Source organism: Fusarium phalaenopsidis, assembly GCF_050370095.1.
Source record: "Fusarium phalaenopsidis strain FUZ10S chromosome Unknown contig_32440, whole genome shotgun sequence".
Taxonomy (NCBI): Eukaryota; Fungi; Ascomycota; class Sordariomycetes; order Hypocreales; family Nectriaceae; genus Fusarium; species Fusarium phalaenopsidis.
In genome coordinates, this window is record NW_028145376.1 from 67,520 (window position 1) to 82,971 (window position 15,452).

The window sequence follows — 15,452 nt, forward strand, 5'->3', positions numbered from 1 at the left end:
GAGTAGGCTTTTCTCTTTCTCTCTTTCAAACTCATGGCTGTCCATTTTGACTTATAGAATATGTAGAACAGTCACACACCGTTTTCGATGTCATCGACTTCGCCCTTGCTCTCGATGAAAGGGAAGACGATCTAGGGGATGGGAAAGAAGCGGGTGTGTTGAGCAAAAGCCGTCCTCACGCAGTCAAGATCTCCATGTACTACGAAGAGGCACAACCATTACCCCCGAAAGTACAACTTTTCATTAAGGACATGAAAAAGAAAGAGGAAGAAATGGGGGGAAAGACGAGAGTCAAGGTATACGAATGCCAGCTACCTCTTATGAATGTACTCTTGAGCGAGACCGTTATGAGTTCGACCCATGGACACTCCGGGAAACCAACTTTAATAGCAGGTAAGACTTTTCCTGTAAGAACCTGGCATGACTGACCATTTCCAAAGCATCAGTTCCACGAACTACGAGGAACACGCTTGTTGAGTTTGCCAGAGAACATTCCCGTGCCGTTGATTTAGTGTTTACAGATTATCAACCATAAAACTGTACTTCCCTTTGTCCTCTTGAGTCTCAATCCATAATCTCTGTCCCTGAGGAACAGTGCTTTGCGAGGTTCCGTGAATGCCACATTGGTCTCTGCAAGTACGAGCTTTAACATGGGATGTAAACCAAGGCTAGACATAACTCGCAAAACGACCTCCTAGTTGAACAATATCTCTAAGCCAACCATAAATAACGTATCAGTGCAACTCACTATATGCTAAAGACTAGTATTCAAAATTGCTCTACAGTTTCAGATGAGAAATATCTTTAATATGCTCCCTCACTATCCATCTGTGTGTGAACTGAACTAAGTGTAATAGTGTTCCTACTTTTGGGGGTTTACTGGCTGTGTTCCAGAATTTATGCTTTACCATTGGTTAATTCGCGGCTGGCCGGATAGCACTGGACTTTGCTTACCGATATGATTTTCTCGAATCTGCTGTGCTTGGACTTGGCATTTGTCGTTTCTTGACCTTGTGGTTCACCTGTCGAATCTTTTTGCTTCTTCATGAACTCATAGAAATCAACAGCGACTGGGTAAGCCGCCCATTTGATGTAATCAATCTTCTCCAAGTCACCCTCATCGTAGCCGATCATGAGCTCGGCGGTGATACGCCAAAGACCAGCGACCAGGTTGTCGGCCATACCATAGCGGCAAAAATGTTGGCCCCCTGAAACCGATTAGCTACATTATAATTAAATCCCATGCATGTGAGCATACAGATCTTGACGTGGCCTGAAGTATCCAACAGTATGTTTGAGCAGGTTAATTCTGGGTGACCCAAATTCAGCTCCTCGAGGTACAGGAGGCCGTCGAGGATCTTTTGAGTGCATGTCAATAATCCGTAAACGTCCAAGGTCATGGAAGCTCTAACCTGTTTCAGAATACAGGCCATCTCAGGACCTCGAAGCTTACGAGACGTGGCGATTTCCAAAAGAGATATCGGCAAAAACTCATACGCCACGATGAAGGCTTCTGGCGTAGGATAAACTCCTAGCCCTCTGACGAAGTTTTTGTGGTTGATTGTTCGAACCACTGACACTTGATCTCGCGCTGATGGCCCAGTTATATTCCAAAAGATAACGCTTGTCTGTTCCGGATCTGGTGCCGCTTGTTCCGTCGCCGCTATCACTAATTCCTCATGCCGGCCCAGGGTAAGGACGAAGTACGGTTCGTAGTGTTGCTCCAACAAGCTCACCTCATTTCTTGCAACGCTTATGGATGAGGTATCTTCAACGTTCTCCCCATGTTTCTCACCATTTGCCGTTGACTTGGTTTCCTCGTTAATAGTAGGCAGATCAGCAAAAGTTACCCGCTTCGGAGGTACTGGTGGTGCTTTACGTTGGATCTCGGGCTGGCTCTTGGAGAGAGTGTTTGTTCTTTTTCCAGAGATAGTGAAATCAGTGGCAACATTTTCTTGGGGAGCTGTCATCTTTGTTGGTTTATCCTGGATACCAGGAATGATCTCACTATCAGCAAAGTAATCCGCAAGCCGCGTATGTCGCTTGTTGACAGCCATGCCACGCTCATTGGTAGAATCCATGGCGTGTATTGACATACAATAATAGAAGGTATTCTGCAGATGAGCAGCAATGTGTAATGATATACATTTTTCACTCCGAACATACCTGTAGCCCGGATTCCGTGTCTAAGGCCACGAAGCGACAGTAAACGGCGTTTTGAACGGGCAGAATCGTGATCAGGACAAAAGTCCTTTTTTGCTCGCTCTTAGGCATCCATTCACAGCCTTTCCTGCCACTCTTTTCCATTTCCTTTGACCCTATTTGTAGTTCTACCCCTCCTTCCAATTCACTACTGCAATCCTCTCTCCTATGCCCCCATGGCCTCCTTCGACCAGAACAGAAGATTGCGTGACGAGAAGAAGCGGAAATTCTTGGGTACAGCCAGTATCAGGTTTGAAGCCTTGGATTTCTCTTTATGTCAACGCCAGAAACCACTGATCGGTGGGCCCGACAAGGAGAATGTTGATAGCTTAGAAAACTTATTCCGGCGGGGGTGCGGCTGGTCACCAGATCAAATCAGCCATCAGATTCCGGCCTTGATTGACCCGGCAGAGCTGAGAGAAGCCCTACAGAACGCCGGAATCCCGGATGAAAGGCTCAAACGAGCGGAAGAAGATTTTGCGGAACTGAATTTCACTCCCAGCGTCCGTGTCCATTGTCTGAAAGGCCAGCACCGGGTGTTAGCAGCCGACGCAACAGTCGCAAACCGGAATAAGCGTTGGATTATACGCCTCTACGCAACAGGTATAAAACATCCTCCAACGCAAACTTGTGGGAGAAGAAACAAGACTCACGTGATGGATTAGATCTTAGCGAAGAAGCAAGAAATGACTTGGCTGATGAGCAGTCAAACGAAAGACAAATCACCGACGCAGAATTATTCTACCGCATGACTCTGCACTGGTTAAGGCATGATTCTGAACTTGATCCATCATCTTTCAACAAATGGTTCGCTCTGCTAGGCCGCAAGTCTGAATCAAAAGCCAGAGATGCTAGACGGCTGTGGTTTGGTCCAACATCTTACAGGGATGTGTTCAAGCCCTTCCACGAGATCCCTGCACTGTTCTGGGGGCTCAGTATTGGTAGCACGGGCAAGATTATATCAATGCCAAAGCAGCAGGTGAGTCTCTGAATGGTAGCATCACACGTCCCGACCGCTTACAGGACAAGACCAAGAATCAGATCAAGCGTGTGTTCGAGTTCTGGGATGGCGTCTGTGATCGTGATGTGGACAAAAAGATGAGGCTTGACATGAATACGATAAAGCAGGTTAGCGGGAAAGCACCAGGTGCCAGCAATGCGCATCGCAAAGAGCTTGCCGAGAACGGGGAGATCTTGAGCAATTTCAACGCAGAAGAACGACACACAATCTTGAATCGCCTCCAGATAGCTACCCGAGACCGGTCAGCTCCCACACTCCAAGTCTTTTACGGCAACGTTGTGTATTTGCAGAAAGTCGTCGACTGCCTCAGAAACCTTGTTCGTGCCGACTGCAAGCCTCGGGACCTATGGCAAGACCTTAATCAAGGTTTTGAGGAGACAGAAGACAGTTTATGCTTGTTACAGGTGTCTGAAAATCGCTGCAAGCTGGTTGAAGCAGAAGGCGTTGACCGATTTGAGCTCGCTTGTAGACAGCTGTGGCTCTTTGCCCTCCGCGAGTATCCCTCCATACCTCGGGAAACCAAACAACAACGGGCCGGGCCGAAGAGTCGTACGGATCAAGGTAAGCTCTTCAAGTTGGCTGTGCTTGCCCATAAACTTGGGTGTCGGTCGGAACAGATCTCCGACATCTTGACTACTACACGCTGGAAGCCATCGTCTACGCAGTCTGATGACGTCTCGGACCCAGACTACGACACAAAACCTTACTTGTGTGGTAGGCCTCGTCCCGGAGACCTGGATTTGTACAGGGGCTCGCTCTTTCTGTCCAACTTCCACAAGCCTTTTGATCCGAACAGTCCTGGATCCTCTTTTTTCTTTATACAGCGATCGCTCTACTTCGATATGTTTCCAGATCATCCACGAGGCATCGACGTTCTAATTAACGGTGCTGCTGTCGTAGGTGAGCATGACCTTGTTGACGATACCTACCGGGCTAGGATTCAAGACAACAATGAAGATTTATTGAATACGAGAGACCAACTTCTTGCCCAAATCTCCGGACTGCAGGAAAGAATTAAAGAGGATCAAATCTTGTGTGAAGAACTCAATAGTCAGATCGGGGATATCCAATCCGATGGGTATCAGATGAATAAGTACAACGAAGAGCTCGGTAAGAAAACAGAGGCTCAAAAACTAAATTACAACCAGCTCTGCGGTGATTATCAGGTGCTTGCTTCGAAAAGCACTGCAGAGGCAGAAAATCTCAACAGAATCAGGATGGAAGTTGAAACGGAGAGCGCCAATCTTACAGAGCTCCAAAAACAAGCAGCGGGTGTTAGGGGGCAACTGGTAACCCTAGAAAATGAAAAGAGCACACTGGAGTCCAGGATTTTAGAATTGAGAGGCCAAGCCAATCAACTGGTAAGTAGTTCAGCCCCAGGTCGGTTCCTTGCTAACAGGGTACAGCGCGAAACCATAAAAGAACAATCGCAGCAGACCAAGAATCTAGAAACACAATTTCAGCAACCAAATACTCAACAGGTAAGGGGAAAGTATCGAAACCGCACGAAATAGCAGGCTAAACAAGCCCTTACCAGGATGGTTCGGTTGCCATGGGCTCCGAACAGGCCGCCTTAACCGCTACACCACGGATATTCAACGGCGAGCAGAGCAGAATGACATTTCTAGTCGAGTTAAGGAGGAAAACGAGGATTAATAAGGCGGAGGGAGAGTTAAAAGAATGGCTAGATATGTTTTGGCAAAACGGCTATAGTATGGTCGATAACCATGATAAGACACTGGTACCTCATTCATGCTTTAAAGCACTGAAGAATGAGAAAGAAGAGGAGAACCGACTTATAGTTCTGTTCAAAGACCGGTTCATCTACGGGGAAAATGACTTCTTGGAAAAGAATAAGTTTGATACGCGACCAAGGAAAAGGGCAAAATTGCAAGAAAGCACCGGCGGCGACAAATAAACCACTCTCAAGGAAATGAACCAGAACATGTGTGCAGCTTCATAAAACGCAACATACCACTCGAGCCATCACGTAAGAGGGACTAGAGCACGTGAGCCAGCCCATGGGACGTGTTTGCTCATATGAGCCGGCTCAAACAATGAGCTGGTACAGACGTGCCAGCAGGTCCTGTGTGCCAGCACACGTGTGCTAGCGAACGGGCTGCACCGGTGCATTAATGCCAGCATATCGGCGGTGCCAGTTTATGAACGCTATCTCAAGCGCGCCGGCACACATAGTCAAGTTCGTGCGTGCCGTCCTAGATGTGCTAGCACATGTGTACCAGCGCATGCCTACCAGACCGAGGCCGCCAGCACGCATAGCCTAGTCTATATGTGCCATGACAGGTATGCTGGCGCATACCATATCCCAGCTCATCCACTCTGGTACATACGTACTGGCTAGTAGGGCGTCCTGACGTATCTGCACCAGCACACACCATGTGCTGGCATGGATACACCGGTGCAGCCCGTTCGCTAGCACACGTGTGCTGGCGCACAGGACCTGCTGGCACGTCTGTACCAGCCCATTGTTTGAGCCGGCTCAGGCGTGCTATCGCCTTCTATGAGCTAGCCCATGTGTGCTGAGGAATATCTTGTTCTGGTGTACACACGCCATCTCATATGCCTTTGCTACCTTGATTTATTGAAGACTGCTCTTGCTTTATTCGCAACCCATGTAGCCTACAAAATCCCTCATGTCATGAGCACAGGTAAAGGCATTACGTGCGTCAATGCATCATGTTATACTTATTTGTTTGTACTGAACTTATCCTCCTTGTTCTTCTTCGTGCCGCATCCTGTATCCAGGACTGAACTTACGTTGATGCTTTACTAACGACTTACCCTCATGTGTCAGTGCGGTTAGGTCCTTATTGGAGAAAAGGCCTTGTTGAAACTAGGAGTGGCTCTAGTCTCAGCTCTTTCGGAGTCCTCTACTCAAGCTGCTGATATCGAATAAAGCTGAACTCATACCTCAACAAAAGCACCACAAAACATTCGGGTTGACTATATTTTGAATTATCTTGCCGAGGGAGCGTCAAAAATTCACTTCGAAAAACGAAGGTAATTGAACCTGTGCCGGCAATCCCATAGTTGATGCGCTCAAAGCCAGCTTGAGCTGAGCATAATAAGTGGCAGAGAGTGGTGTCTAGAGAAGACAGACGTTGAAACAAATACATATGAATACTCAGACGCTGGTAGCAAGATTGTGGTGGTTGAGTCAAAGAACAGTGAAGCATCGATTAAGACCAAGGGGAGATAATATGTCCAATCAGGGATTGAGGGGTACAGCGTTATCTCCTAGATGATCTATCTCCTCTTGTATATCTTCTAGGCAGCTTTTCAACCTATTTAGCGTCCCAATAGCCTTTTCAATCTTTCGTGGTAGAGAGCTATCCCAAGAGGCCTTTCTTCCCCGGAGACATGGGGACGATGGCGAACTCCGGTCTGAAGAACTTATTGCAGCATCATACAACCTACGCCTCCTGTGCCTCTTAATCCGGCCGTATCCGCCACTGAGCGTGGGTCCTGGGTTGACCGGGGTCTGTGGTGCCGGAGTCCCAGTGTCCGCTTCAGAGTCAGGGACTACAAAATCAACAAGGCTGCCGGGACTATCACTATCGCCGGAGTCGTATTCGCTTTCTTTGTCATTAACCGTTAGACCCACTTAACTATTTCAGTGCCCCTTCGTGCTCACCTGAGGCTTCAGAGATATAGCTCATCAAGTCGAAAAGTTTCTCGTGATTACAGTGATTGCGCTGCATACTTGAGAATGAGGGGGGTGCGTCACACTGCTTAATGCCAAAAATCCTTCCAGAGCGAGGCAGCGAGGGGGACTAAGTTAAAATACTCCAGCCAGCGGCCCAATAGTCCGTACTGCGTATAAGAATTCTGAGGCATAGTTAGGCCAAAAAGCGACTGGAAAGCCAGTATAACGATAATTTCGTACACTTGATCCAATTCCGGTGTGCAAAAGCTTGCCTACAGCCCATAAAGGATTTTTACCCTCCGGAAATTTTCAGAGGCGGCTTGATATGTACAGCCGATATTATTACGGATGATATGTAACAGTAGGTTATGATAAAATTAGCATTTTTTCCCCTACCCTTCTGTGAAGCCGTTGACCATAGTATCTTTCACGTAGACAGGAGCCAAGCTGTCTGCTGAGACTCCTATTTCGTTGCCAGATTACAATGAAAGTCGATAGAGCTCAATATTACAGCACAGGGCCCTAAAATCCAAGAGTTGCAGTTGTACAGTATATATGATAGCCAAGGCTATAGCTACCTAATATCTCGTCCACCGGCGTCGTCAGAAATCACGGCACAGAGTGCGGATAAAGTACCCTAACTCGGACTGGATAACACTGGCCTGCGAAGCCAGGAGCATAATTGCCGCCGTCTCAGAATATGTTACGGGAAGAGTGTGAAATTCCTAGTATACCCTATTTTACAATACGAGCTATCAAGAATGACCAGGATTGCAGGATTCTAGGCCTCTCTTCACATTTGTCAGTCCGAATCCTGCCTTGTGACCGCTACCAAATTGGATCGATCGATCGACCGAAAGAAGTCCATTTCGGACTGGTGCCAAACTAATAGAAACTGGTCGCATTTTAGAATAAAATCGGGGTCCGCCCCAAGGCTTGGGAATAGCAACTGCTGAAGGAAGAACCTCGCACGGGGCTTCGCATCAATGAAATCTCACGTGTGACTAACAGCTATTGCTGCACCGACCGAGCATACGAAAGAGGAGTAATAAAGAGCCTTGATTTCTATAAAGGGGAAGCGGCACAAAGCCGTTTATAAGCATGACCGCGCGGACCACAGGCAGGTCTGTGCGCGACCAATCAGCGGGAGGGGCTTACGTAACACACCCCCCATTTCAACGCGCTGATAAAGCCGTTGAAATGTTCCCAATTTGGAATGTGAATAGCCTCACAGGCTGCAAACAAAGGAAATTCCCAAAAACAGTAAATGACAAAGAGAGAGCTCGAAGAGCTATTGTGACCGTAAACACGCACCAAATCACCTCTTTGGGCGCTCTGTGAAGTGATAGAAAAGGCCCTGCCGAGATTCACGGTTTCTGACTTCAACACTTCACATCAACAACAACCTCTTCTTCTTCTCATCTTCTCTCCAACAACAACAGCAGTATGGTGCGTATGCTCTGTTCCGCCGTCATCGATCATTCCTTCGTCGTTGCACTGCTCACATAGCTTTTGTAGGCTCTCTCTAAGTCCGCCGCCGCGAAGAAGCGCCCCTCGGGTGGTGCCCAAGCCCGCCGCTCTAAGCGCGTAAGTGTGAGCAGTATTTGTTTTGTCGTCTTCGCTAACTTGCATTGAATAGAATGCCAAGAATGCCGCCGCGAAAAAGAATGTTGTCGCCTCCTCCGCTGCCGCCAGTGGCCCTGCTGTGCGCTACACAGCACGAAACCCTCCCCCCGGGCTGGAAGCCCGAAGCCCTTGACCCTCCCTGCGAGAATTGCATCCGTGGGGTGATCAGTGGAAAACGTGGTTCTGTGAGCTGTTTCTCCGTGTACGGCTTGTCCAACCGGTGCCATAGCTGCTTTTGATGGCGGCCATGCATGTGATCCTTGGTACGTTTTATCTCCCTTCTTACTTTTCCGAGCATGATAAAGCTGATATTGTGCTTAGCCGCGCTGCCCTCGCCCCCCCTCGCCAAGCGGTATGTCATCGCCGCGCAGTACTGCGAGGATAACATCCCCCTGGAGGATGAGGAGGATCCCAACGATCCTTATGTTTGGTCTGAGGACGACCTTCGCGAGCATAAGGTAAGTCAGCATTAGAAGGCTTGTTCTATGCTCAGTTTTGACTAAGTGAGCAGTTCGAAAAACGTCTGAAGCCCGCGATGCGCATGGTCCTCGATCTCCTTGACGAGGACGAGGATATCCACAACTTTTTCGAGCCGTCTGCCTACGCAACCCCCGCTCAGGGAGCCGTTGCCGGTGGTTCTGGTGCTGCTGGTGATGGGCTTGGCGCTGTGGTTTCGCAGATGATCTCCCAGCAGGTGCAACAGGCTATGCAAGGCAACTCTCAGCCCTAAGCGCTATAAAGCAGTGGATTCATAGTTGATGTGCGGTGTTTGTTGTTTTATGCGCAACCAAGGTAGTCAGCTGGTTTTGACTTAGTGAATTGATAACGTTGAACGGTGCCCAACTACTTTTGTGCTTTGTGCGAATTGAACATGTTAAGCTGTGCTCGGAATCGCTCAAACTTCTGCCTTGGAAGGGCCTTTGTAAGCCCATCTGCTGGCATTCGAGCCGTTGGAAGGTATGTGACTGTGAACGACTTCTTCTCAACTTCTTGCCTTAGCCACATGTGATGTATATCTACATGGCGCAGGCGAGTAGCTAATCGTGTGCTCTCACCAATCACTAGACGAATCGTCTGCTGATTATCACATCGTATGTCCCATGGAATCTCAGGGTCGAACTGAAGCTCGTGAAAAAGGCGCTTGAGACTCATGGTTTCCTTCGCGGTTTGTTCCAAAGCAAGCAGCTCAGCTTCGGTGGTGGACGTAGTGACTGTTGCTTGCCTGCTCGCCTTCCACGTTATCAGCCCACCGAAAAAGACTGACAAGGTGGCCTTGTGATGACCTTCTCGTGTCAGGGTCATCAGCAAAGGAAGCGTCGCTTGCAATCACCATAATCCCTATTTCACTGCTCTGTCCATAGCGAATAGAGCAGTGCCGAGTAATATACAGGTAGCGGATAGCTTGGTCTGCAGCTTTCTGATGTTCATCACTCGGGTTGGTGAGAAACCTTGATAACGTTGACGCAGCAAATGCCGCATCAGGCCTCACCATGATTGCTGTGTAGAGCACAGAACCGACCTTTTCTTGATAGATTCTGATCTCCTGAGGTGTAGCTTGGTCTGTTCTCTTCTTGAACTCTGTCACAGGGATTGGTATAGCAGGAAAGGTATTCTGAGCAGTTGCCCCGAATTTCGCTGCTATCTTTTCAATATAGGAATCATGGGAAATGTCAATCGTGTGCTTGGTGCGGTCACGAGCGATCCTTATGCCGAGAAACCATTCTGCCTCTCCCTTTTCTGATAGTTCGTAGGTTGCCTTGATCCCTTGAATGATCTCGTGAGCAGAGGAAGCATTGTTCCTGTGATAGAAGACGAGGATGTCATCTACAAAGAACACGAGGTATGTATCCCTAGCCGGCGTATAGAATAAGCACGGCTCCTCCTTGCTCGATTCCATACCAAGATGCCTCAAGGTCTTAGAGAAGGTGTCAAACCATAGCTTTGGCGAGTCCCTCAGGCCGTACAGTGCTCGGTCGAGCTCTATACACATCCCGTTCTGCTTGAAACCCTGGGGTAGCTCACAGGTTACGGGGTCTTCATCTTTTCCTCTGACGGCGTTGACGAAGGCGTTCTTGATGTCTAGCTGCTCGATCTCCAGGTCGAACCGAGCAGCCAAAGCTATCATGAGTCGGAAAGAGCGCGCAGCAAGGGTCGCGGCGTACGTGTTATCGGCTGTAGCGCCTTCTTGAAAGTTGCCGCAGACACATAGGCGTGCCTTGCACCTTTCAAGGTATCCTGCCTTATCAAACTTGTAGGTGAACACCCACTTGACCGGCAGCACCTTTGACTTTGCTTCTGAGCGTTGAATCTCTCTCCATGTGCGCTTAGCACGCAGTGTATCCACCTCCAGGTTCGCTGCCTTGATAAACAAGCTACGGACTGGTTCTGCGAGGTTTTGGACTTGAGTCCATGTCTTAGGCTCTGGCGGGAGCTCATCCCGGTGCGGTGCAACTACCTGCTTACCCTTCTGCTTTAGCGAAGTGTAAGAGGGCTTGAGTGCTGACTTCGCTGGGGACTCTCCTTTGAGAGCTGCCAAGAAGACTCCGTATGTCGTTTGTATGCTCCGATGATCATACCATTCCTCATCCTCTTCGTGGTGATCAGTCAAGAGTAGGCTGTGGAACGGGTTTCTCGACGGAGTATGGGTTTGCGGGTCAGACCTTGTTTCCAGGCCTTGAGCTCGTCTACTGCTTTGTCTCGCACTTCTGCGCGTAGGTTCGGCTGTCTGGCGAGCTCTTCCGCGTTGGCGCCTACCTCCGCGTGCTTGTGAGGGCGTAGGTTGGCGCAACTGTTGTTGCTATTGAGTGTCAGCATCCTCAGCAGGCTCAGCTGTTGCCTCTGTCGGTGTCTGATCATTCAATATGTCTTGTTGTGCTCGGTGAGCATCTGTTGGTTCGTCCGTGGCTGTTTCCGGTGTGTTCACACTCGTGTCGCCAGGGATCGGTGTGCCTAGTCGTACAGAGATAACCTCTTGTAGCTCTGCCGTTGGTGTGCTCGGTTGAGCATCGCTCTGACTTTGCTGGAGCTGGGCCGAGGGCTCCGGCGTCTGTCTCGGCGTTTGAAGTCCTATCGGCGCTTGAACTGGTGCATGCTCGGGTTCGGGCTGCTTTTCCGCGCTCATAGAGGCAGGTTCACTGCTCTGTAGCGGGTCTAGCGCTGTCACCCCCGAGTTCAAAGCCGGTGACGTGATTTCTTGAGGGGTCAGTTGTGCGATTTCGTCCTCATCGCTGTCGTCTTCGTTGAAAACGACGATCCACTCATTCAACTCTTGGTTTGTCTGCTCGATCGCGCTCTCCTCCATGGGTTTGTAGAAGACGTGTTCGTTGAAGCGGACATTCCGTGTGAGTATGACCTTCTCAAGTCGAGGAACCCATATCCGATACAAGTTGCGCGCTTTGTAGCCCACTAAGTACCCTATGTGTCCTCTGGGGCTCGTCTTAAAGCCTCTCCTGTGCTTATTTGCCTCCCTGTCCTTGTCCAGGGGTACGCACGGCAACCATAAGCGTAGATACCACTCCAATCAGGGGAAAGATCTGCTGTATGCTCTCTTATTGGCAAAGGAGCATTAGTCCGGAACCACTGGTCAAGCACCTCTTGTGGTGATGACCAATCGTGCTTCTGGCTCGGACTCATGTTGAGCAGATAGACGGCAGCTTGTGTGCTCTCAGGCCACAGCTCATGCGGTAAGCCTGCGCTGTTGAGCATCACATTGGATTTGCCAGTCACTATTTTCCCTGCTATCTCAATTCCGCCGTTCGACTCGTGAGTGTTGGTAGGAGGGGTCTCTATGACTATTCCTTCCTCACGGGATGAGCGTTGGAAGTCGGTATTCTCTGATTGGTGTATCACAGCACGCTCGTTGTCGCACTTGAACACGCAGATATACAGGCCGAATTGTCGTCTCACCCAGCGGTCAAGGTAAAATAGAGCATTGGTTATAGCCGGGCCCTCCTTGGTTTGGAGAGGTATAGCTTTCAACCAGCCGCTGTATTCGTCCTTGATCACTAGAAGCCACCTCGCTCCATTATAACCTCGCTCGTAGTCTTGAAGATCCCATAGTACTCGCCAAAAGGGCCTCGGTGAGCGGTGCTCCGAGGGTCTCCTGCTCACCACTTGCTGCGCGTAGGTTAGCGCACAGCTCTCACACTCAAGCCTAGTAACGCCCTTGATTCGAACGTTCCTAGCTTTATGTATAAGTTGCTCGGTGGTAGCCTTCCCTAGGTGCCCTGTACGAAGGTGCCATAGGTTCTCGGAGTCTAGCCTAGGGCGAGGGGGTTCTCTCGATGGTCTAAAGCGCCTGAAGCGCCGTGCACTGCTCACAACGGTGAAGATAGCTTCGTTGTTGCTTGGAAGAGCATTCTCATGCACCGGATCAGGTTCAGAAGAGCAAGAGGAAGGAGGCTTATATTGAAAGAAGGTAAGGTTGTACCGGCGCTGCAACTGGGCCATTACCACGCTCTGCTCAGGTGGTCCCCATCGCAGTGAGCAGTCAAAACCAGAGTACCAAATCCCAGTCCGTTCGTGAAGAAGGGCTTCGGAGATAATATTGGTGTGGAAGCCCTCTACCACCACGACATTCGTAAGCGTCAGGGAGCGGTCCCGTTCTCCGGTCGGCCCGTTCAGCACTCGGTGCAGCACGCGAGTGCCCTTTCCAATGATCCTAAACTTCGAGGTACCCGCTTCGACATATCCCTCTGAAGGCACAAAGGATCCCGGCTCCAGACGGTCTGGGCTGTTCACCAGATGGGTTGCTCCACAGTTATCTAGGAGGGTGCTCTCAGCAAGCGGATGAAGAGGCGTTCCACGCGCTGTATACATCACGACTGAGTGTTCCGCTTCGTAGAGGATCTCAGGGATAATGATTGTAGAGATATGTGGATGATCTGGGTAGTTGACAAGGCCTCCTTTGCTAGGAGCAGCAGTGAACCAGCCTTTCTTAGCTAGTTTTTCTTTCAGCCAAGCCCAATGGGGCTTATCCAACTCGGCCTTGATGGCGAGGATACCATCTTCCGTAAGGTTGGTCATGTGAGAGGTGTGGCCGGTGACTGCCTTTTCCAAATAGGCGCACTGCTCAGGCTTCCATGGGTGCTTTGGGCGCTTACAAGGGCAGTTCTTACTCGTGCTCTTGCCAGCGGCGTTCTTCCCTTGCTGCATTGATCCCGTGGCCATCGGCAACGTAGCATATACGCCACTGAGCACCGAAGGGTTGTTTTGGGTGATCACTGCGCTTAGGATGCCGGCGAGTTCGAGGAGGGTCTGCTTTTTATCTGGCTCCTCGATGAGCTGCCACTGCTTCCATCTTGCCCACTCAGGAGCTAGCTTCACCTCAACAGCCTGTAGGAAGCGCTGTTTGCCTGAAACACCGATTATCTCGGGTATGTCGTGTGCGCGGGCGATCGCGTAAGCTTGGTTCCAGTCCCTGATCCAGGCGTGCGGGTCTTGACGGGCCTTGCCGGCCTCCTTCAGGACCTGCTCGTACCTTTTGATAGCTTCCTGGTGGGTTGTCAGGCTGCTCGGTGCGAGCTGCGCCTGCAGGGCTCTGATCAGTTGGCGCACAGAATAGCCGTCGGGGTTCGAGGTCACAAGCTCCTTCGTCACCGAGCTCAGGATGGCTGGGTTCACTGATTTGGTAATAAAAGACATCAGCGTGCTGTGCTTGGTGCTGATTTCCTTGTGACCTTTGCGGAGTTCTGAGTAGCTTGCGATTTCCAACTGATAGTCCCTGGCGATTTCATCTGACGTTGGGGTAGCTCGGGCAGCCGGAGCCTGAGCAGCTGCGAGCCCTCCCGCTGCTCTGCGCGAAGCATTGGTCAGTTCCCGCTCGTGGTGTTCTTTCAACCTCCTATTGGAGTAGACCTCATAGGGTTCTAGCTTCGGCACGGGGTTGAGATCACCAGCGGCGTCGGGCTTCGCGGGGTCGATTTGCTCCCATAGATGGTATGCTCGGGCTTCAACCTCTAGTGACATAATCCATAGGGACCAGTCTCGTTGAGTGTCTAGCCTCACGGCTGTTGACGGGTTTGAAGCAGCCACGAGCGTCATGATTGCTAGGTCGAGCAGTGGAAAAGGGGTTGCGTGTATATGCGCGATTTGTATGCTTAAGGCGGTCGGTTGGATCGAGGACGACGATAATAGCGTTTGTCGAGAGTAATGATGATTTCAATGAGAAAATAAGCAGTGGAAGTTACTAGGAACGCTCCTACCCGGGCTCATAACTGTGACTAACAGCTATTGCTGCACCGACCGAGCATACGAAAGAGGAGTAATAAAGAGCCTTGATTTCTATAAAGGGGAAGCGGCACAAAGCCGTTTATAAGCATGACCGCGCGGACCACAGGCAGGTCTGTGCGCGACCAATCAGCGGGAGGGGCTTACGTAACATCACGCTTGTCATGAATCTTGCGTTGGGATTTGTGGGGAAGCGTCATCATCCACCCAGGAAATAGATTATCAGGTACGCCGGCTTGGTGGCACTACAAGTGCTTTTTATCAATCCGCCAGCAGATTGCAACGCGAAGATAGTCAGGCTGCAATCCGACGAAGAATCACAGAATTGAATCGAGAGAACGGAAGCCTGCAGCATGAAAGCAACTACTTCTCAACTTTGGTTAGTGGTGTACTGAAGGAGCTCCTATCATCAGTTCATTGCCGCATCACTAGTTTGCGTTTCTCTATACATAGCAACCGATTTGCGGTAGACCTAGATACCGCCATCGCTGGCGATAAATCACAAGCTCAGAGCGATCCTCATCACAATCACTACGCCCGCCGTAGGCAAGATGGACAGCACAAGACCCAAGATCACGGCACTATGGTGCCAAGGGACAGCCGAGGAAGCACAAAGCCTTCTCGTGAGCCGAATTTGAAAGACCGCCCGTTACCGGAACCTCCCGGGGCCGGTCCCAGCTCCGTACTTGAAGCGCTAGAGACATCACT

At 50.1% G+C, this 15,452-nt stretch overlaps 3 protein-coding genes across 3 annotated transcripts; 1 reads left to right on the forward strand and 2 right to left on the reverse strand.

Moving 5' to 3' along the window:
• Positions 1-897: 897 nt before the first annotated feature.
• Positions 898-2,081, reverse strand: LRP88_14982 (uncharacterized protein; the record flags this gene model as incomplete). The annotated part of the gene is made up of 2 exons (XM_083251315.1): positions 898-1,208; positions 1,259-2,081. 2 exons carry the CDS (start codon positions 2,079-2,081, stop codon positions 898-900), a joined length of 1,134 nt encoding a protein of 377 aa, XP_083092916.1.
• A 6,682-nt stretch (positions 2,082-8,763) lies between these two features.
• LRP88_14983 (uncharacterized protein) lies at positions 8,764-9,246 on the forward strand (the record flags this gene model as incomplete). Its single annotated transcript, XM_083251316.1, has 3 exons — positions 8,764-8,868; positions 8,915-8,974; positions 9,028-9,246. 3 exons carry the CDS (start codon positions 8,764-8,766, stop codon positions 9,244-9,246), a joined length of 384 nt encoding a protein of 127 aa, XP_083092917.1.
• Positions 9,247-9,702: 456 nt separating this feature from the next.
• LRP88_14984 (uncharacterized protein) lies at positions 9,703-14,558 on the reverse strand (the record flags this gene model as incomplete). Its single annotated transcript, XM_083251317.1, has 3 exons — positions 9,703-11,103; positions 11,680-11,930; positions 12,008-14,558. 3 exons carry the CDS (start codon positions 14,556-14,558, stop codon positions 9,703-9,705), a joined length of 4,203 nt encoding a protein of 1,400 aa, XP_083092918.1.
• Between the last annotated feature and the right edge of the window lie 894 nt (positions 14,559-15,452).